At 38.1% G+C, this 23,682-nt stretch overlaps 1 protein-coding gene across 2 annotated transcripts in view; it reads right to left on the bottom strand.

Annotated features, from left to right (window-relative positions):
• pdxdc1 (pyridoxal dependent decarboxylase domain containing 1) overlaps positions 1-23,682 on the bottom strand; it is an 87,769-nt gene that overhangs the window by 55,471 nt on the left and 8,616 nt on the right. For both annotated transcript variants that reach the window (XM_033040295.1, XM_033040293.1), the window contains exons 2-9: positions 14,988-15,061; positions 13,635-13,703; positions 10,653-10,733; positions 9,157-9,303; positions 6,090-6,279; positions 3,568-3,636; positions 2,549-2,627; positions 512-596 (exon numbers count right to left, since the gene is read on the bottom strand). In XM_033040295.1, coding sequence (XP_032896186.1) covers positions 512-596; positions 2,549-2,627; positions 3,568-3,636; positions 6,090-6,279; positions 9,157-9,303; positions 10,653-10,733; positions 13,635-13,703; positions 14,988-15,061 — 794 coding nt within the window. The remainder of the gene's footprint in view (positions 1-511; positions 597-2,548; positions 2,628-3,567; positions 3,637-6,089; positions 6,280-9,156; positions 9,304-10,652; positions 10,734-13,634; positions 13,704-14,987; positions 15,062-23,682) is intronic.

Below are 23,682 nucleotides of genomic sequence, written 5' to 3'. Positions count from 1 at the left end.
ATTAGAATCATTCAATTATGGCTTTCTAAAAGAGTGGGATCATAATTGGAGGAGTAATATTATACATTGACAGGGAACGGGATGGAATGAGAATGTATTTTGGGATGAGAAGATCACTATACATACTTGAGAAGATAAATGTTACTTAACCAGCCCATTCTGATTTTTTTTGACCAGATAACAAAGGGTAATGACAGCAATCTGATTGAAGTAGGGTATGTGGACTTCTAAAAAGGCTGATGGCTTTATTCTGTGCCTTTACCTTTTTACAATCACATCAATAACAAATGGATACTTGTTAGAATACTAATCTCAGTGCAGATTTGCCTATTCTTTCCCCATTTAATCTAGAGATACAGTAGTTCCACACCAGTTTGCTTGGGATGGGGGCATAATTCACCAACCATTTCAGTAATTTCCTACCTACAAGGAATAATAATGTGCAGTGTTTTCATGGAGCAACATTATTTAAAGACATCACATTAAACTTGGCAGAGGTACTTATGCTTACCCTTCTGCATGCAGCCACATCTTGTACTGACTGCAGAGTTCCTTCAAGCGTAGAAGTTTATCCGTGTGTCCTGCACCTGGTGTGCCTAAAATAAAGTTTTTTTTAAAGTCTGCGTGTTTTATTTTAAATACCATATCAAATTGTTCCCCATTAGCAGCTTCTGCTGATCTGATCACAGTGAAGGTTCTAATTTAAAATTCAGTACAAAGCCTTCCTATTTGAATAGGCTATCGTGCTTGTGAACCATGTTTAAACAAAGACACTCTGTTCCTCAATTCTAGATTCCAGAGCTGATAACCATCAGTGCTATCTATGGTGCCTACATACCCGGCAGTGAATAAGTACCAACTAAAGCACTCTAGTCATGTACAACATCATGTGCCAGAAGATCAACTAATCAGCACCCTTAAGGATGTGACAAAAATAACGCATTATTCTCATTGGGTCATTACAAGGAATTACCAAATGTTAAATCACAGATGGTGTAGAGGATGGTAAGGAGATACAAGGACAATCTTAAAGAGAGGGGCTGAAAACAAAACATGGTGTAGGCAGCAAGAGGCAGAGCATTCTGTCACCAGACATTCTTTTAACATATTCTGCCCACCTGATCAGAGATTCTTTTCAGCAATGTGCAGACAATTTGCCCAAGTCTATAGACTAGCGGTAAAATATAGGGGGGAGGGGGTACTGGAATTGATGGGAATGTTACAAGAATAAAATGGCATTGGTGCTGGAATTACATAAATGGGCTCTTGATGGATAGCATGGAATCAACGGGAACAAGGGCATGTTTCCATGTCAATTCTATGGGTCTCTATTAACTCCCGACCTTGCATGTACTCAAGTCTTAATTGCCCACTATCCTTTGAAATGAACTAGCAAGTCATTCACTTTTGATGTAATTAGACATGGGCAATAAATTCTGGATCTTCTGAATAAATTAAAAAGTAATGATTTCCTCTGCACCATTGTTGAACATCAGTTGTCCATGATTGAATGAAAAAGCTTGGATGGACACAGCAAAGAGGATCTCAAATGGCAAGATTCCACGGATGCTACCGCATTCCTCACCTCTGCCACCTGTGTGAAAGTTTTGAGCTCATATTGTCTAATCATCCATCTCTATTTACATTATAACATTGTTGACTAGATGTCATGGTCATACTTGAGGGCGAGTGATGAACAACAATGTAATTAAATGAGTAAGAGTGGAACCAAGTCATCCCTGTCTACTGGACGAAGATACACAGATAGTGCAGAAGGATGGTGTAGTTAATCTTTCACAAAGGATATTTATGGATCTCAATGAGTTGTTAGTACAGAATTAAATAATCCCAGGTGGGGTTGTGAGAAAGGCAAGTGACAATATGTGCAAAGACTCAAGGAAAAGAGGAAATTGGAGATGGAAGGATCAAGGATTCAATGGTGCAATTATGAAAGGTACTGACAATTGTGCAAGATTGTGAGACAATTCATACTATTTATAAAGAGCCAATGGGGATGTAATCAATTGTGGAGTTGGGTATAATTTTCAAACTGAGCATGGAAAGGGGAGAAAGTGAAAGAGATATGAGAACAGGCTAAGGTTGCAGACAAACCTGCAGAGCAACAGATAACTAAAGGATGTATTTTATTGACAAATACTTTATTTCCTATACTTGGAGGTGAGAGTAAAGAATACAGTGGACAGGGATTTAAGGAGATGAGTGGCACATGAAAAGCTGGGGCTTGTCTAATCAACTAACTTACCTTGATGGCAATAAAAGTGCTCCAAATTTGGGAAAAGAAAGATACTGAAAGTACCATTCCTACCATTCTCCCTTAATTCACATTACATTCTTCACTTTTGGAAGCGATCCCTTGCCCCGCACCTCCCACACCAAATTGCACTTGACAAATGTAGAGTTCCTTTAACTGTTTTTTTTGCTTCAGTTGTCAGCATCTTCCATCTCTTGTTTGCATATCACTGGGAAGCACAAGTAATTAAGGCAGCAATGACTACATTATATTCTTTGAGCGGTTCTTACAACATACCTGCATTTGCCACAAGGAGGAGAGGAAGCTTTCCACATTCAATATCATCTTTAATCAGCCTTTCCAATAGAGCTATATCCTGTTAAGCAATAAATAATAAAATCACTAAAGTAGAACAAAGTTTACATATCCACTTCGCAATCAATACCAAAGAAAGGTATGTGATTAGCAATTCAGCTGCTCCCAGACGGTGCACAAGTATCTCAACTATTCGGGTTAGGTGATACTTTAATGGAGTTACCCAAAACAGATGTGGATTAAAAATATAATCCAAATACAAATTCCCATTCATTGAAACATAAAAAAACAGATGCAGAAGTAGGCCATTTGGCGAGACCTGTTGCGCCTCCCGGATGGGAGGAGGGTAAAGAGTCTGTGGCTGGGGTGAGAGCAGACTCTCACTCACTCTTGAAAATATCCAGCGTATTGGCCTACACAGCCTTCTGTGGCAGAGAATCCACAGATTCACAACTCTCTGGGTGAAAACATTTTTTCTTCATCTCAGTCCTAAATGGCCTATCCCTTATTTTTAAGCTATGAACCCTGGTTCTGGACTCCAACATAAGAAACATATTTTCCTGCATCTAGCCTGTCCAATCCCTTAAGAATTGTATGTGTTTCTATAAGATCACCTCTCATACTTCTAAATTCCAGTGAATACAAGTCCAGTCAACCCATTCTTTTGTCATATGTCAGTCCCGCCATCCCGGGAATTAACCTGGTGAACCTACGCTGCACTCCCTCAATAGCAAGAATGTCCTTCCTCAAATTAGGAGACCAGAGCCCTGTACAACTGCAGTAGGACCTCCTTGCTTCTATAATCAAATCATCTCACTATGAAGGCCAACATGCCATTTGCTTTCTTCACTGCCTGTTGCACCTGCATGCTTACTTTCAGTGACTGATGTACAAGGACACCCAGGTCTCGTTGCACCTCCCCTTTTCCTAATTTGACACCATTCAGATAATAATCTGCCTTCCTTTTCCACTTACCAATTTATATCAAATCAAAAACTTACCATTTGATGCTGAGATCCAAACATGGTGTTACAAGGCACACGACACATACAGGAAATGGGGAGACCAAGCTAAATGCAAGGGGGAAAAAACACAAGATTAAGTTGCAATATACTGCCTATCCCCATCTTCTCATAAACCTCCAGTTTAAATTCCATTTGGAATATTTTGGAGGATCAAGAAACCAAGAATACATCAGTCTTCTAAAAAAAGCTTTTATTTAGAATCTTGTCAGATATTTCTGTTTTATAAAGTTATGGATTTCCATAAGTGCTGTCAATTACCGAAGCCTAGGACTTGGAGTTTTGCAGGATTAGTGTTAATGGTTTAGATTTTTGCATTTAGCTCAATGTGTGGAAATATAAGTAGGAAACTTAGTGTAAAGGAACTGAGCAGGTGGCAATAATTGGGTTGATCTGAAAAATTTGCACTCACTACAGAACAGTTCCAATAAATCACATTATTATTGTACACAACGTAAAGATTGGATATCAATGGGGAAAAATAAATTAAAATGATTGTTCTAAAATTAATTGAAAGTTACTTTAAAACATACTACTTTGCAGCAGTGTTTTTAATTATTCATTAACTTTCTAGTGTTTTTACTTATTAGTGTTTTATATCACAATTTTTATTTTTATTTTTTTTTTTTAATAGATTTGATTGCTGTGGAAACTGTACAGAGATGATTTATCAAGAATTTGCATTGGATACAGTACTTGAACAATGAAGAGAACAGCTAAGCAGGTTTTGTTTATTTCCTCACAGAGAAGGGCAACAGAGACCTGATTGAGGTGCACAAAAGTATGAAGGACATAGATAAGGCCAGTTAATGATTTTTTTCCCCTTTAGCAGGAATGTCTACAATCAAAGGGCATAGGTATAAAATTAGTGGTAGGAAACTGAGATGGGACACAAGGAAGAGTTTCCCTTCTCCCTCCCAAGAAGGTATTTGAAACCTGATACTAATTTCTATGGGCGTGGTAGCAGACAACTTCATAACATTAAAGATTTATTTAAAATGCCATGGCATAATGGCTATGTGTTGTTGGGAAATTGGATTAGTACCTATATAATCTCTAAAACTGTAAATTTAAAAACATTCTCAGATGGTATTAGTCGTCTGCATCATATCACTTCAGGACTTGTCGCCATTCAGAACACATCTCGAAATTCTGGGAAATGGAGTGCAGAGGAAAAGCAGGTGGCAGGATGTGTCTTTCACGTACATTTTATATGGGCCATTTACTGGAACTAAAACTACAAACTTTAACAGAGGCAGGGCCATCTAGTGCTGTCACAAATAAACTAACTTTGCAAAGAGGCAAAGATTCTGAAACCTGAATGAATACATAATTTGAGTACTTTAGAAAAACTCTCAAGTTATTTCAGTTAGGTTCATTTGGGTTGAAAAAGTGTCACTATCTTTATTTAGTTCATTGCCCGAATTATCAGTATTCTTATTATTGTGTAAGATTGATAGCAATTTCCATATCCTGCATAAACTTAGTTAAATACTCCAAGATGTCATCACTGATCCTGCTCTTCTGCAGACTATGGTGTTCCTGATGCAAATGCAGAATCATTTATAGCTTTTAGAGCAACTGAAGTTTGACATGGAACTTTGCTGTCCATCAGTGGTAGCCGACTTGAACTTCACTTTTTGTTTGTCGACTAATAATTGGGTTGCAAAAAATAATTAAAATACTCAGCCTTAATCAAACAATAATTACCATTATAATTAACTTTTGGAATATATATTTTTAATTTAAATGTGGAATCTCATTCCAATTTCACAAGCAAGATATATCAGAAAAACATTTAAGTATTATTTTTAGAATAGAATGTTTACTGTTTGTTCATAATAGTTCTATTTCTCCTTTGATCATGTTAATGCCCCAAACTTTCACTTTATGTATAATAATTAAAATACAAATTATAGTTCTTGCTGTACTACGTGTGCAAATATTTCAATGTTTCCAGCATATAATTTTTTGTGTTTTTTCATCTGTTTGCTCTTGAAAATCACAAATTTCTGACAAATGCCACTAATTCAATGTTACTAAATCATTATATTTGAAATTATTTTCAAGGCTATGTAATTGTGGTCAGTTGTTGGAGCACCTGTAATTGTGGTCAGTTGTTGGAGATCATGTATGCCTTTGCCAGACAGCAAATCCAAGCCAAGTTATTTGCTGCAAATATTTCCTAAGGTATATTCTTGCAGAGTATTTTCTTTTACAATTTTGTAGCTTCATGAGGCCGTATTGATGCAAATGTATTGTCACAATCATATTACTCCCTACATTATGCTCGTCTACAGAAAGTAATAGAATATATTCAGATACAGAAATGGAAACATGTATGTTTCCAAATAATGAATAGGAGAGAAGGTATCATAAGAATACACTGAATGGTTTCTCATACACAACTGTGTCCATTCACATTTAATTTAGATTACATGCTAAACCAAAATTAATTCCTTTTAAATTATCATTTTGCACAATGTTGAGGATATGTTTACCTGGTTGCAGATATACTGGCCCAGACCGGTTCTACTGGCAGCACTAATATAGAGGACGGGCATTTTTCTTTGTAAGACATTAAAACCTTCTGTTGCGTAATCCTCATAATTTGAGTGAATAATGAGTTTGGAGACTTTCACCACACCTTCACGATCATCTTCATGATAATAGGCAGACCCATTGTCATACCTGAACAACAAAATGTAGATTGTAATTCACAATCGTGTACTTTAAATATTACAGCTCAAACAAACTGCCTGCGATGAATTCTCACCCACTTACTAAGTGTCAAACTATCCCCCAACATCGAAATGTATGAAGGCAGATGGCAAATTTGGAAACCAGATTGGCAGCATTACCTGAAGATACCGCCTTGAATTATTCTTGCTCTCAGGGGGATATGTAACAAAATTATATTATTTTATAAAACAGATGGAAACCATTTTGAACACTTTGCCTATCTATAGTCTTCTATATAGATTGGTATGGTTTAATTCTGCACTGTCTTTTCCCCAATAGCTTTTCAAATGAGTCATCTACGTATATGACCAGTTTCCTTTTAAAAGTTCCAACAGCTTCCATTAAGTACAATTAGTGGTGTATATTCCAGATCTCATCAACTCAGTTTTTAATAATTGTAATATATCCTTGATCAATATGTCCCACCTCCCCTCCTGTAGCTATCTCCTCACGATTTTTTCTAACAACCATTAATACTTTGCAGCAGTAATTTAAGTTCCCATTTCCAATTTAATTAGGATACTACACCTTTGTTTAGTTTATTGTCATGTGTATTGAGGGACATTGAAAAGCTTTTGTTGCATGCTAACCAATTAGCAGAAGGACTATACATGATTACATTCGAGCCATCCATAGTGTACATACACATGATAAAGGGAATAACGTTCAATACAAGGTAAAGTCCTGTAAAGTCCGATTAAAGATAGTCCAAGCGTCTCCAATGAGGTTGGACTAGCTCTGGGCCACTCTCTAGTTGTTGATAGGACGGTTCAGTTGCCTGATAACAGCTGGGAAGAAACTATCCTTGAACTGGGAGGTGTGCGTTCTCACTCTTCTGTACTTCTTGACTGATGGGCGAGGGAAGAAGAGGGAGTGACTGGGGTGAGACCAGTCCTTGATTATGCAGGTGGCCTTGCCGAGGCAGCGTGAGGTGTGAGTGGAGTCAGCGGAAGGGGGGGGGGGGGGGGGAGATTGGTTTGTGTGATAGTCTGGGCGGCGTCCACAATTCTCTGTAATTTCTTGCGGTCTTGGATGGAGATGTTCACAAAGCATGCTGTGATGCAACCAGATAAAATGCTTTCTACGTTATTCACCTCTACCAAATTTCACTTCCTAGTTAAATCTTTTCACAAGAATGGTTCGATCTGCTATTTTCAATTTTTAAAATATTTCACAATTATATAGATTTCAAAATTGCAAAGCACACTCTGGGATGATATCCACAATTTGTAATGTTCTTCCTGCACAAAATCCTCAGTCGATAATCATATTGCAAACGGATAAAAATTCTGTAATTACACTCCAATTTTTTATGGCATTGCACTTTTAATATAAATTATGCTCCAACCAACTATTTTTCAACTTCTTAAATGGATAAGGGCTGTATTATTTAACTATAAATAGCAGAAAATCAAAGTATTATAAACATGATGAATAATAGTGCTTTAATACAGTTATTCTAAATCACATAAATGGACCCTGGTCCAATTCATCTCTGCTCTTGACATTTGCTTCTTCCATACATCATGCTCGGTCTTGGCTTCTGCATGTAATGCAATTGACCATTAACTAGTATGAAGTGATGAGAGATCTTTTACGATGCTGTGATAAAAAGTGCCTGGGCCTCGAAGATCACTCACTAGATGAATTATTAATGCAAAAGTGTGAATGAGAACATCTGTTTTACATAAAGTGATCTTGTCTCAAATTGAAGTTTCAGGCTGATTTTGTTGCAGGCTACAGTAAGAACTGGAAAAGATGTGAGGGTGCCCACCAGGTATGATATATACTCTTTATTACATTCTTCAACATTTTTCGCTACCTCTTAGTAATATGCTAAATTATTTTTCATCATTGGTTTCTCCATGACAAAAAGCATCTTGCCGGGCTTATAAAAGTCTTCCATCACTTTAAAAGCCTGTGAAATTGTTTAGCTAACTACATAAGGAGCTCAACCATTATTATATTGTTTCATACAGATTTCTGTTTTAAATTAAAAAAACAGATTATCACAACTCTTTATCTGATATGATAAAGATTCACTTACTAAACAAATTAATTTCCTTTTAAAGCTATATTGAAAATTTGTTAAACAAATCAACGCATTCTGACAAATGATATGAAGCAATATTTTACATGGAAGATCAGATCTATATCAGCAAATCTTCATATAGTACTCAAATGCAGCAGAGCTGTGGAAGAGCTAATTGTTAATGCATGTAAATCTACATCAAAGTCTAGATTTACAACTAAATGTAAATGACAATTATCAAAGGGATAATTAATTTGATCTATGTTATCCTCACTTTAATCAACTAATTTAGTTTCAGTGCACACAAAATAAATAAAAAGCGTATAACTTTAGAAAGAATGTTCCAATTTGAGGATTGTATTTGTGTACTTTCCAAAAAAAAACTTGGAAATCTGAAAGTAATTGTTTCACAATGTTTAGATTTAAAATAACTTAACATTCAATTTGTTTACTTTGTTTTCATGAACATAGTTTAGTTTGCTTTGAAAACACTTCTCATATTTTACAAAAAAGAGGGAATTCTCTAGAAGTTAGTGTATGAGAACATTATAGGTTCACAACAATTTTCTCCAGTAGATCACAAGGAAAGTTGCACAAATTTTTCAAATTTCTGTGGTAAAATGCATTTTTATTTACAATAGGTCTAACAGCAGAATTTAAAGAAATAAACATGAATACTATCACCTTGCGACAGAGTGTAAGAATGCAACATGCTGTACCACATTGCTATTTAATTACCTTACTAAGCAAAGACGGTACATAATTATTTGAATTTTGCAATGTGAAGAACTTACCTGAAAAGTCTGCATAGCCAGAGTGTGGTATCTGACAATATCCTTGTGGTCAATTTTCGTAATCTTTCTTTGTCCAGCACAGAAATATATGCTGCCAAACTATGTCCCAGTAACGAAATATGACCTTGCTCACCAACATTCTGTAATCTATTGAATACAGAGATCCGTACTTTAATACGAAAATTTCTTGCATTGTAAATATGTTCAAACAAAATACACTAGCAATTGGAGAGTAACATATATTCTACAACAATGACTTTATGTAGGTTCGCCATGTAAAAATATTCAAATTAGTGGTCATTGAAATGTGACAGAATTTCTTTCCTGAAGGGCAGTTTCCTTTCCTCCTGTCTTCTTCACTGGGGATATTTTAGAAGCAACATCAAGTACTCGTGGTCGAACAGTGCTAAATGACCGTGCTGATCAGCAACATGAATTTTACTCCTTGCACTGTTCACTAGAAATACATAATTCCATTGATGTCATATCCTCTATAAATTAATTTTGGAATCTTTTTGCATCTGTTTAAAGCCAAAACATCGAATAAACCAGTTGAGACTAGTTTTTCTCAGCATAGCTCTCTTGGAATATTTCAGAAATTATCTTAACATGTTCTGAGACACTGGCAAAGCCTTCTGCACAAATAGATGCAGTAGAAACAGAAATCAGTGTCAAAATCCTCTTTGTACCAAGCCTTCCATCTAAAATTTAAGAAAATGTAAACATAGTTATAAGTTCTATGAGCAGAATTAGGCCATTTGGCCAATCAAGTCTACTCCGCCAATCAATCATGGCCGATCGATCTTTCCCTCTCAAACCCATTCTCCTGCCTTCTCCCCATAACCCCTGACACCCTTACTAATCAAGAATCGGTCAATATCCGCCTTAAAAATAATTGACTTGGCCTCCACAACAGTGTGTGGCAATGAATTCCACTGATTCCACTCAACCAAATTCCATGATTGCTATTTTCTGATTAACTAAAATTATGGTGCTACCTATTAGCTGGTGATCATCCACACAAACTAGAGCACCTAGATAAGCTGATTAAATGTGATCACTACATCCATTCATCCCAATTTATTTTCCATTAAAAGATATTTGACTATAAAAAGCATTTTCCTTAACTTAATGTGGCAAAACCGATGAAGTTCCAATTTCTATCGAACCACACTCTGCAACACCATTTAGGTGAAGAGATAAGCAATAGGGTTTATGCAAATTTCTGTCTGCCATTGTGAAAAGTTGATTTTTTTTGTTTTAAAATGCTTCAAATGATCAACATTTTGCCATCAAATAGATTTGTGTGATTGCACAGTGTTTCATTGGATTTGATATAGAATTCTATAGCGTTACAAATCATTTGCTGAAATAATTAAAAATCTCTCTCCATTTCCAGGCACAAAATAATATGTTTTAAATGCACAGCTGAAATACATGAAAACAATAGCCTAATTGCCCCTTGGAAAATATAGTATAAAAGTGTTACTGCTTACCGAATGGACTGTGATTCCTCCTCATCCTCTCCATGCATAAGGTCCTGTACAAGTTGAAGAATAGTTGCCATGTCCTGTCCACTGTGAATAAAGTTGCATGCGAAAATTAAACAAAACCCACTCAAATTAGAAAGCAGAATTAGTTGTTTCCTCATTGGCAATGCCATTTTTAACAATACGCTCCTGACTTTGAGGTGGCATGGTGGTGCAGCGGTAGAGTTGCAACCATACCGTGTTTGAGACTTGGGTTCAATCTTGACTACAGGTGCTGTCTGTATAAAGTTTATACGTTCGACCCGTGCCCACGTTTCCACAGGTGCTCCGGTTTCTTCCCGCATTCCAAAGAAGCACAGGTTTGTAGGTTAATTGGCATCACTAAATATTGTAAATTGTCCCTAGTGTGTAGGATAGTGCTAGTGTGTGCAAACCCAGTGGGCCAGAGCCTGTTTCCGTGCTGTATCTCTAAACTAAACTATGCAATACGTGTTCTTGGTTTCTAGCATTGTCACTATAATTAACATTGTTCAAAGTAGTTAACCTTTAAGAGATTTTTTAAATATAACATCTAAACATTCTGCAGTGGTACATATCAATGAATCCATGAAATAGATTCCTCATGGAGCTACTATTAATAAAAAACACTTCAGCTGTTTCAAAGTAAATGAGAGTGGGTTCACATTGTATTATATCATTAAAAAAAAACAATTTGCAGCAAACTAACTGATGCTATCCAAAAATAAATATTTTCATAATGAAATATTCATAATGTGGGATATTATTTCGAAGTATTTCCAAGAATGAAAGATAGTTTGAGATCCACGACATAAGTTTGGGCTTATTGATATACAAATCTCTTTAAAAATTGTCAGGATTTTATAATAATAATCTAAGTCCATAAATTTCAATTTTCAAATGATTAAAACCAGCAGGAATAGTCATTCTCACCAGTTAACTCCCATTAACATTTGCTCATAATGACATGATTTATATGCAAATATAGTTTTTAAGTTTCAAGAATAAAATTTAAATGGATAAAATGCACATAATGGAGTCCCATAAAATCAATTAGGCTGTTTAATTTAAGAAACATTGAATGCAAAAATGCACGTAGTCCCTGCTTTCAGCTATCAGGTGCAGATTTGCATGCTTGTTGTGTATTACTGGAAGTGTTGATAAACATCGCACATTGTTCCAGAACCCTCTTCTGCAGTGCCTGGTTGTTATAAGCTAGATTACATTTCATGTCTTACCCTGGCAAATATCAATAATCGGTGTATAGCTGAAGTTGGTGCTGGGAAGGTCGGGGATCAGGAACATGTAGATTTACAGCCAAACCTTATACAGACATTATCATAAATATGAAATGATTGACTGTCAGTCCTAAATGGCTTACCCCGTATTCTTAAACTGTGACCCCTGGTTCTGGACTTCCCCCAACATCGGGAACATTTTACCTGCAATCCTCTGAGAATTTTTTATATTTCTAAAAGATACCCTCTCAACCTTCTAAATTCCAGTAAATACAAGCACAATCGACACATTCTTTCATCAAATGTCAGTTCCACCATCCCGGGAATTAACCTGGTGAACTCCCTCAATAGCAATAATGCCCTTCCTAAAATTAAGAGACCAAAACTGCACACAATACTCCAGGTGCAGTCTCACCAGGGTCCTGTACAACTGCATTAGGACCTTCTTGCTCCTAAACTCAAATCCTCTTGCAATGAAGGCCAACGTGCATTAGCTTTCTTCACTGCCTGCTGTACCTGCATGCTTACTTTCATTGCCTGATGTACAAGCACACCCTGGTCTCGTTGCACCTTCCCTTAGAATCTGACACCATTCAGATAATAATCTGCCATCCTGTATTTGCCACCAAAGTGGATAACCTCACATTTATCCACATTATACTGCATCTTCCACATTTCTGCCCTCTCACTCAACCTATCCAAGTCACCCTGCAGCCTCATAGCATCCTCCTCGCAGCTCACACTGCCACCCAGCGTGGTGTCATCCGCAAACTTAGCGATGTTACATTTAATTCCCTCGTCTAAATCGTTAATATATATTGTAAACAACTGGGATCCCAGCACCGTGCCTTGTGGCACCCCACTAGCCACTGCCTGCCAATCTGAAAAGGACCCGTTAATTTCTACTCTTTGCTTCCTGTCTGCCAACCAGTTCTCTATCCATGTCAATACCCTACCCCCAATATCATGTGCTCTAATTTTGCCCACTAATCTCTTGTATGGGACCTTGTCCAAGGCTTTTTGAAAGTCCAGATACGCCACATCCACTGGCACTCCCTTATCCATTCTTCTTCGTATCAGTGGTTTAAACGCTATCATTACCAATTGTGGTGGAAGCACTCAGGTTTATTCCACACTAAAGCCTATTTCTCCATCTGGTTGCCAATTTTGCTTGGTCCATCACTATCTGCACATAGACTTCAAAATCCTATTCTATGTTCTCCCTCCTCACAACACAAGCAGCCTTCTAATCCTGTCTATCTTTTAAATGTGGCCGTCTTGTTTATTTCAGCCATTTACTTCACCTACACGGAGATATTTCTCTGTAAACTACATTGACAGCCATCTTTTCATTTTTATAAGGCCTACTCCGACTTAAATATTTTAAAATCTGTTTAACACAATTCTTCCTTTTCCTGTCTGGTTATTTCATTTTCCTTTAGTGCACTGGGATGTTTTATGAAGTAGAACAAATTAGATTGCAGATTTGGTATGGCAAAATATAAATAGATCTGCAAATCTGGAAAGAAAGCATTTAATAAATATGGTACAAATAAAAATGTATTTTTGTGAAAATTGACATCAAAAGATCTTTTATATCAAATTATAGTTGGGCCATGTTTCCATTAAGCGTACTGCTGTATGAAAAGCTAATTGTGAAACAGAACTATATTGCCAAAGAAAGCAAAGGTAATAATTCAAACCATTACAAATGATTTATAACATTACTCACCTGCCCTGCAATGGACCAGGAATATCTTTTCTAGCATATTTCTTTTTCTCCTTTTCTTCATCTGTCTCCCTAGTTTGATCAGTAAAATTGGTCCTTAATTTAAAGTTATTGCAAGAATGGAATGACTACCAAGTTTTCATGCATAATAATTTAAATACACATATGCACATCTTCACTAAAAGATACTTTAACACTGAGCTGACTAAATATATTCAATTGCAAAAGATATTGCGATATACATTTTCATCATGCTTGAAGACTTTTTTGCAATCCTCATTGAAATATCAAAAATGAGAAGTTCCATAATGTTCAAAGAAAAAAAACATTGGATGCAACCCATTTTTTTGCACAGCTATTTAATCCAACACACAATTACCTCAGGGATGTGTTTATTATTGTTTTAATAACATTGAGAATAAACATATTATGGCCAAGGAATTGATAACTAGGGGAATGGAGATTTGACAAAATTGAAGTTACTGAGGTAATTTATCAGAATCTGGTGTTGAAAATGTTGATAGACAACCAAGTCACCAGGAGAGATCAGATTATGCAAGCAAGCAACAGTGGTCTTTAACAGAACCACCAGCATTTCCCATAAGCCCAGGGTTTCTAAGTGTACATAGATAGATCTATATCTCTCAAGGTGCTCGGCTGCTGTACCTTGATCATATTTAGATTTGGTGCCAGGTTTGACTTTTCACAGGATCTGCAATCCTGTTGATTTCAACTATAGAACCGCAGAGAAGAAAACAAAGAAAGCAAGTTCCTTTTACCAAAATGTACAGCATTTTAGTTTTGTTTAATTACTGGTAAATAATAAGTACACTTAGATATTTTATTAAAACAGTAGTTCATTTTATAGACATTTATTTTAAAGTGTTTACATTTTCCAAAATGTTAGGGGCTTATAATGACATTTAACCTCACAGCTAGGATACCCAACCACCAACGATATTAGAAAATAGGTTATTTATTAATGAGTAAAGTGCTGCTTGATGGCACTGTTAATTACAACCTGCATCATTTTTGCTGATGATTGAAAGTAGTCTGATAGGACAAGTTTATTCTGGTTTAATCTAATTTACTGTCCTGTAATAACGGCCTTCCACTTCCATAACATGCAAATTCATGAGTACGGAGTAACCACTGGCAGCAAATTTGTGACAAGAGTTTGAAATGTGCCAGGTGGTTGTACAACCTTAAGTTATTAAGTGGACATGCTCCTGAATCACTGAAAGACAATTATTTTGTTATCTTTTGCATCTTTAATTCAGGAAAATCTTAAAGCTCTCCAAAGCCTTTCAAGAAAAATAAGTCAGATTTTTTATCTGTTAAAAATTCCAAACTAACCTTTCAGTGTCCTCCAACATCTTCATGGCCTCATTGAAGATTTTGCCCATCTCAGCTACAGTGGGGTCCATCGTCTGTCAAAGAAAATTGCAAATATTTGCATTTTTCTAAGTTTCAAGAGACTGGTCGTAAAATATATCTGTTGGTGTGTAGGAAGAAACTGCAGATGCTGGTTTACACCGATGATAGACACAAAATGCCGGAGTAACTCAGCGGGACAGGCAGCATCTCTGGAGAGAAGGAATGGGTGACGTTGACGTCGAGACCCTTCAACGTCATCCATTCCTTCCATCCAGAGATGCTGCCTGTTCCGCTGAGTTACTACAGCATTTTGTGTCTATCTGTTGGTGTGTTCCGTTCATAGAAACCACAAGAGAAATAATTGTTTGCTGCAGTAATTTCCAGGTAAGTTTACTTCTTGGTAATAAAACAGAGCACTAGAAAATTGAAATGCATGACAAAATGAACTTGAATACTCAGCCCATGATGTGCATGGATTTCTGAACATCTACCTCAATGTAATTAAAACAGGAGGAGTCTTAGGAGGACACAAACAATCTTCTCCACTAAGGAGGGCACGAACAATCTTCCTGATGTACTAGTGGCCAGAGGATCTGGGGTGACGGAGGAACTGAAGGATATCCACATTAGGCAGGAAATGGTGTTGGGTAGACTGATGGGACTGCAGGCTGATAAATCCCCAGGGACTGATGTTCTGCATCCCAGGGTACTTAAGGAAGTGGCTCTAGAAATCGTGGATGCATTGGTGTTCATTTTCCAATGTTCAGGATCAGTTCCTGTGCATTGGACGGTGGTTAATGTTAGCCCACTTTTTAAGAAAGGCGGGAGCGAGAAAACAGGGAATTATTGACCAGTTAGCCTGACAGGTGGTGGGGAAGATGCTGGAGTCAATCATAAAAGATGAAATAGCGGCACATTTGGATAGCAGTAACAGGATCGCTCTGAGTCAGCATGGATTTACGAAGGGGAAATCATGCTCGACTAATCTTCTGGAATATTTTGAGGATGTAACTAGGAAAGAGTAGCCGGAAGGGAAACTGTCATAGGACAACAGAAGGAAACAAAACGGGCAATACGGACTAAAAATGTGAAGTACGAAGGGAAGCTGGCCAGGAATATAAAGAAGGACAGTATAAGCTTCTTTAGATATGCTAAGGGCAAAAGAGTAGCAAAGTCAAATTTGGGGCTCTTGAAGGCAGACACGGGTGAAATTATTATGGGCAACAAGGAAATGGCAGAAGAGTTGAATAGGTACTTCGGATCTGTCTTCACTAAGGAAGACACAAACAATCTCCCAGATGTACTGGAGGACAGAGGATCAAAGGGGGTAGAGGAACTGAAAGAAATTTTCATTAGGCGAGAAATAGTTTTGGGTAGGCTAATGGGACTGAAGGATGATAAATCCCCTGGACCTGATGGTCTGCATCCCAGGGTCCTCAGGGAGGTGGCTCTAGAAATAGTGGACGCATTGGTGATCATTTTCCAATGTTCAATAGATTCAGGATCAATTCCTATGGATTGGAGGATAGCTAATGTTATCCCACTTTTCAAGAAAGCAGCGAGAGAGAGAAAACGGGGAATTACAGACCAGTTAGCCTGACTTCGGTGGTGGGAAAGATGCTGGAGGCTATTATTAAAGAGGTAATAATGGGGCATTTGGATAGCAGTAAAAGGATTAGTCCAAGTCAACATGGATTTATGAAAGGGAAATCATGCTTGTCTAATCCTCTGGAATTTTTTGAGGATGTGACAAGTAAAATGGATGAAGAGGTGCCAGTGGATGTCGTGTATCTAGACTTTCAGAAAGCCTTTGATAAGGTCCCGCATGGGAGACTGGTGGCTAAAATTAGAGCACATGGTATTGGGGGTAGGGTGTTGACATGGATAGAAAATTGGTTGGCAGACCGGAAGCAAAGAGTAGGAGTGAACGGGTCCTTTTCAGAATGGCAGGCAGTGGCGAGTGGAGTGCCGCAAGGCTCGGTGTTGGAGCCGCAACTGTTTACCATATATATTAATGATTTGGAAGAGGGAATTAGGAGCAACACTTGCAAGTTTGCGGATGACACAAAGTTGGGTGGCAGTGTGAGCTGTGAAGAGGATGTTAGGAGGTTGCAGGGTGACCTGGACAGGTTGAGAGAGTGAGCAGATGCGTGGCAGATGCAGTATAATATAGATAAATGTGAGGTTATCCACTTTGGCGGCAAAAACAAGGGGGCAGATTATTATCTCAATGGGGTTAGGTTAGGTACGGGGGAGGTGCAGCGAAACCTGGGCGACCTTGTCACTGAAAGTTGGCTTACAGGTACAGCAGGCAGTGAAGAAAGCTAATGGAATGTTGGCCTTCACAACAAGAGGATTTCAGTATAGGAGTAAAGAGGTTCTTCTGCAGTTGTGTAGGGCTCTGGTGTGACCACATCTGGAGTATTGTGTACAGTTTTGGTCTCCTAATTTGAGGAAGGACATCCTTGTGATTGAGGCAGTGCAGCGTAGGTTCACGAGATTGATCCCTGGGATGGCGGGACTGTCATATGTGGAAAGATTGAAAAGACTAGGCTTGTATTCACTGGAGTTTAGAAGGATGAGGGGGTAATCTTTTCGAAACATATAAAATTATAAAAGGACTGGACAAGCTAGATGCAGGAAAAATGTTCCCAATGTTGGGCAAGTCCAGAACCAGGGGCCACAGTCTTAGAATAAAGGGGAGGTCATTTAAGACTGAGGTGAGAAAAAACTTTTTCGCCCAGAGTTGTGAATTTATGGAATTCCCTGCCACAGAGGGCAGTGGAGGTCAAGTCACTGGATGGATTTAAGAGAGAGTTAGATAGAGCTCTAGGAGCTAGTGGAGTCAAGGGATATGGGGAGAAGGCAGGCAAGTGTTATTGATAGGGGACGATCAGCCATGATCACAATTAATGACAGTGCTGGCTCGAAGGGCTGAATGGCCTCCTCCTGCACCTAGTTTCAATGTTTCTTTGTTTCTATGAAAATGGACAAGGGAGAACCAGTAGTGTACCTGGACTTTCAGAAAGCATTTGATAAGGTCCCACATAGGAGATTAGTGGGCAAAATTAGGGCACATGGTATTGTGGGTAGAGTGCTGACATGGATATAAAATTGGTTGGCAGACAGGAAACAAATAGTGGGTATTAACGGGTTCCTTTCAGAATGGCAGGCAGTGACTAGTGGGGTACCGCAAGGCTCGGTGCTGGGACCGCAGCTATTTACAATATACATTCAATGATTTGGGTGAAGGGATTCAAAGCAACATTAGCAAATTTGCAGATGACACAAAGCTGGGTGTCAGTGTGAATGTGAGGAGGATGCTATGAGAATGCAGGGCGATTTGGACAGGTTGTGTGAGTGGGCAGATGCATGGCAGATGCAGTTTAAAGTGTATAAATGTGAGGTTATCCACTTTGGTAGCAAAAACAGGAAGGCAGATTATTATCTAAATGGTGACAAGTTGGGAAAAGGTGAAGTACAATGGGATTTGGGGGTCCTTGTTCATCAGTCAATGAAAGCAAGCATGCAGGTACAGCAGGCAGTGAAGAAAGTGAATGGCATGTTGGCCTTCATAACAAGAGAAGTTGAGTATAGGAGCAAAGAGATTCTTCTGCAGTTGTATCGGGTCCCAGTGAGACCACATCTGGAGTATTGGATGCCATTTTGGTCCCCTAATTTGAGAAAGGACATTATTGCTATTGAGGGAGTGCAGCATAGGTTTACAAGGTTAATTCCCGGCATGGCGGGACTGTCATATGCTGAGAGAATGGAGCGGTTGGGCTTTTATACTCTGGAGTTTAGAAGGATGAGAGGTTATCTTATTGAAACATATAAGATTATTAAGGGTTTGGACACACTAGAGTCAGGAGACATGTTTCCGATGTTGGGGAAGTCCAGAACCAGGGGCCACTGTATAAGAATAAGGGGTGAGCCGTTTAGAACAGAGATGAGGAAACACTTTTTCCACACAGAGAGTTGTGAGTCTGTGGAATTCTCTGCCTCAGAGGGCGGAGGAGGCCAATTCTCTGGATACTTTCAAGAGAGAGCTGCATGGGGCTCTTAAAGATAGTGGAGTCAGGTAATATGGGGAGAAGGCAGGAACGGGATACTGATTGGGGATGATCAGCCATGATCACATTGAATGGTGGTGCTGGCTCGAAGAGCCGAATGGCCTACTTAGCAAAATACAGAGTGTTGAAGAAACTCAGCAGGTCAGGCAGCACCTGTCAGGGGAAAAGGACAGATGATGTTTTGGGTCAGAACCATCTTCCAAATTAAGGAAAATCATTTGGACACCATCACCACCTTTAATCATTATGAATACTGCAACAAAATAACATTAAAAATTAATAGGATTTCATAAATGTTTCACTTTCTATTAAAAATATAACCGAGTACCATTCCAAACACAATGCTTGTAAAATGTGTTGTACTCGAAAAAATGTCTATTGTTATTTTGAAATATTAATGATGGAGGTGATCAGCGAAATTTGAGATGGAACAATAAGAATAAGACATAAATGATGTATTGGGCACATTGGATTACAATGCCTCAGTTGAACTTTTTATCCCTTTGGAATAATTGTGCCAGCATGCTAAATAATCCAAGCATCATAGAAAGTTTGGATAAATTAACAATATTATTACACAACTACAGGAAATTGTCTGATACATTCCTTAATACACACTGATTTGCTGTTCCTGCAATCACCATTAACAGTCTTTCAAAGTTACAAAGTTACAAAGTAAGAAACAAAATGTATAGAACTTACTAATAAATATATAAATATTCCTCAAGGAAATAACATTTTCTACACCTGAAACCGCTGAAAAGTACCAAATACAGTACCCTCCATATATTTGGGACAAAGACCCATCATTTATTTATTTGCCTCTGTACTCCGCAATTTGAGATTTGACAAAATCACATGTGGTTACAGTGCACATTGCCAGATTTTAATAAAGGCCATTTTTATACATTTTGATTTCACCATGAAGGAATTACAGCAGTGTTTTCACATAGTCCCCCCATTTCAGGGCACCATAATGTTTGGGACACAGCAGAGTCATGTAAAGGAAAGTAGTCATGTTTAGAATTTTGTCACATATCCTTTGCATGCAATGACTGCTAGAAGTATGCGATTCATGGACATCATCAGTTGCTGGGTGTCTTCTCTGGTTATGTTCTGCTTAGGCCTGTATTGCAGCCATCTTTAGCTTATGCTTGTTTTGGGGGCTAGTCCCCTTCAGTTTTCTCTTCAGCATATAAAAGGCATGCTCAATTTGGGTTCAGATCGGGTGATGGACTTGGCCACTCAAGAATTGACAATTTTTTTAGCTTTGAGAAACTCCTTTGTTGCTTTAGCAGTAAGTTTGGGATCATTGTCTTGCTGTAGAATGAACCGCCGGCCAATGAGTTTTGAGACATTTGTTTGAACTTGAGCAGATAGGATGTGTCTATACACTTCAGGATTCATTATGCTACTACCATCAGCAGTTGTATCATCAATGAAGATAAAAGAGCAAGTACCTTCAGCCCAGGCTATAACACGCCATAACATCCCCACCACCGTGTTTCACAGATGAGGTGGTATGCTTTGGATCTCAGGCAGTTCCTTCTCTCCTCCATACTTTGCTCTTGCCATCACTCTGATATGTTAATTTTCGTCTCATCTGTCCACAAGACCTTTTTCCAGATCTGTGGTTGTTCTTTTAAATACTTCTTGGAAAACTGTAACCAGTGCATCCTATTTTTGCGGCTAACCAGTGGTTTGCATCTTGCAGTGTAGCCTCTGTATTTCTGTTCATGAAGTCTTCTGCAGACAGTGGTCATTGACAAATCCGCACCTGACTCCTGAAGAGTGTTTCTGATCTGTTGGACAGGTGTTTTGAGGATTTTTCATTATTATGGAGAGAATTCTTCTGTCATCAGCTGTGGAGGTCTTCCTTGGCCTGCCAGTCCCTTTGAGATTAGTAAACTCACCCGTGCTCTCTTTCTTCTTAATGATGTTCCAAACAGTTGATTTTGGTAAGCTTAAGGTTTGGCTGATGTCTCTAACAGTTTTATTCTTATTTTTCAGTCTCACAATGACTTCTTTGACTTTCATTGGCACAACTTTGGTCCTCATGTTGATCAAGAGCAATAAAAGTTTCCAAAGGTGATGGAAAGACTGGAGTAAAGACTAGGTGCTGAGAGCTCTCATACCTGCATTAAGGAGGCAATTACACATACCTGAGCAATTACAAACACCTGTGAAGCCATGTGTCCCAAACATTATGGTGCCCTGAAATGGGGGGGCTATGTATAAACACAGCTGTATTTTCTACACGGTGAAACTAAAAGTATAAAAATGGCCTTTAATAAAATCTGACAATGTGCACTTTAACCAGATGTGATTTTTTCAATTACAAAGCTCAAATGGTGGAGTACAGAGGCAAATAAATAAATGGCGGGTCTTTGTCCCAAACATTATGGAGGGCACTGTATATCAGGAAAATCAAAATCATGAACAACACAAAGGAGTAAACATGCAGTAAAATAACCTGCCAGCTAATAATCCTATTTAAAGCAAACCAAACAGTTTTATGGTTACACAAAGAAAAAGATAATTATTTGTCGTCTTGATCATATTTTAAATCATTTGCAACCCTCCTTATCAAATACCTACATTGAAAATCTAATGGACATCAGTTATATTACAGACAGTAACTAGAATCTTTAGAGACATAAGAAACTGCAGATGCTGGAGTCTTGAGCAAAACAAACCACTGTAGGAACTCAGCGGGTCAGACAGCATCTGGGGAGGAAATAGACAAGCGACATTTCATGGCAACACCGTTCTTCAGACTAGGTTTATATGGTTACGTATGTTATATGCATTAAAATGTTAATATATTTTTAATTACGTCTTTGAACATCTTTAATTTAAAATAACCATGCAAACCAACTCTGGCATCCACCAATTTATTGTGTATAGGTTGCCTGATCAGAGACAAGAACGTATTAGAAAGTATACTTGATTCAGAGCGTCTCATAAGCTTTACCATTTTATAAATAGCTTCTGATAAAACACCTAATCTGACTCTCTAAAAATTAATCCAGAACATTCTTCATGCAGCTAAAGAAATTGAGAAATATTGCACCCAGTTTCACAAAATTAAAATATTTATATATTTTGTAATCCCCTAGTTTTTCAAGAACATGCTTATGGGCCTGTCCCACTCACGTGACCTTTTCTTCGATTGTTAAAAATCCAGCGGCGACCAGAACAAGGTACGACTCTTTGGGCGACTACTCACGACCATACAGGCTTCACCCCGCGACATGTCGTAGCGTCTCTCTGGTCGCCGCTGGATTTTCAACATGTTAAAACATTTTGGCGACCGGCAAGGACCTATGACGGGTGCCAGCAGTCGCCGAACAAGTCATGTAAGTGGGACAGGCCCATTAAGCATACCTATTCATGAAGCAAAACTGCCAACATCCAAGGTTCTTAAAGAGGACCAACATGGATAAGCATTTGGTAATGTGATGACTTCTGACTTGCAACTTTATTTATCGTCCTCTTTATTAATCATTCTCATTTTTCAATACCGGTTTTACAATTTATTGTCAGAGGGCTCAGTACAAGTTCAATAATTAATTTCCAAATTATTCTTCAATTCATTTTGCCTGCAACAATTTACACTTCCACAATAGATACAAAGCTTGGAAAGATAATTTCATTGTGAATTTTTAAATAGTGTACCCTAAACATTGTAAGTGTTTTTAAACAGTTTGGAGTATTCCTAAAATCACAGTTTAATTTAGCCAAACTTTGAAGCTATGTTTAATCCAATAAGTTATAACAGCAGGTGGGCGATGACTTCACTAAAGTAGGTCATTATGTTATGGATGTTGTAGTAACAGAGGCAAGCAAAGAAAAAAAGTGGGTTCACTGTGACCCGGGCAAAGCAGCAAGACTTGCCTGAACGAGCTAGAGTGTAACAAAATTCCAAAATACAAATACTTTGTGAAGTGTGCTGAAAATGCAATATTGCAGTGGGTGAAAAATGCATGAGAAATGGCAAGGTAGACACAGAATGCTGGAGTAACTCAGCAGCATCTTTGGAGAGAAGGAATGGGTGACATTTCGGGTTGAGACCCTTCTTCAGACTCATAATGTGAGATTCGAGTTGCATCAAACCCACACAGTGTAGGGAATCAGGATGCCTTGATTATAGAAATGCAGCCTCTAATACTTGGGCAAGCCCAAAATTCACTAAATAATTAATCCAGTTTGACAACTTGCTTTGGGCTGGGGCTCGTAGGGAGTGGGGGGGGACGGGTAGTTGAACACATTGCTAAACTATTACCATAAATACCACGTCATCCTATCTGTACATAGAGACACAAGAAATTGCAGATGCTGGAACCTTTCATAGAACACAATGTGCTGGAGCAACTAATCGGGTCAGGCAGCATCTCTGGAGGACGTGGTGAAGTAAACATAGCAAAGTTTGCTGTTTACTGCCTTACAGTAAGAAATTCCATGTTTTGCAGTTATGGTGTGCAATTAACATTGAGCCAAGCTATAAATAATAACTTGGATGAAAAAAAACCCTGCAGATCCTGAAATCTTAGAAGAAACAGGACATCCTGGAAATACTCAGCAAGTCAGACAACAGTAGT

Source organism: Amblyraja radiata, chromosome 22 (assembly GCF_010909765.2).
Source record: "Amblyraja radiata isolate CabotCenter1 chromosome 22, sAmbRad1.1.pri, whole genome shotgun sequence".
Taxonomy (NCBI): domain Eukaryota; kingdom Metazoa; phylum Chordata; class Chondrichthyes; order Rajiformes; family Rajidae; genus Amblyraja; species Amblyraja radiata.
The sequence above is the reverse complement of the archived record's forward strand: the minus strand, read 5'-3'. Positions and strand labels throughout refer to the sequence as shown.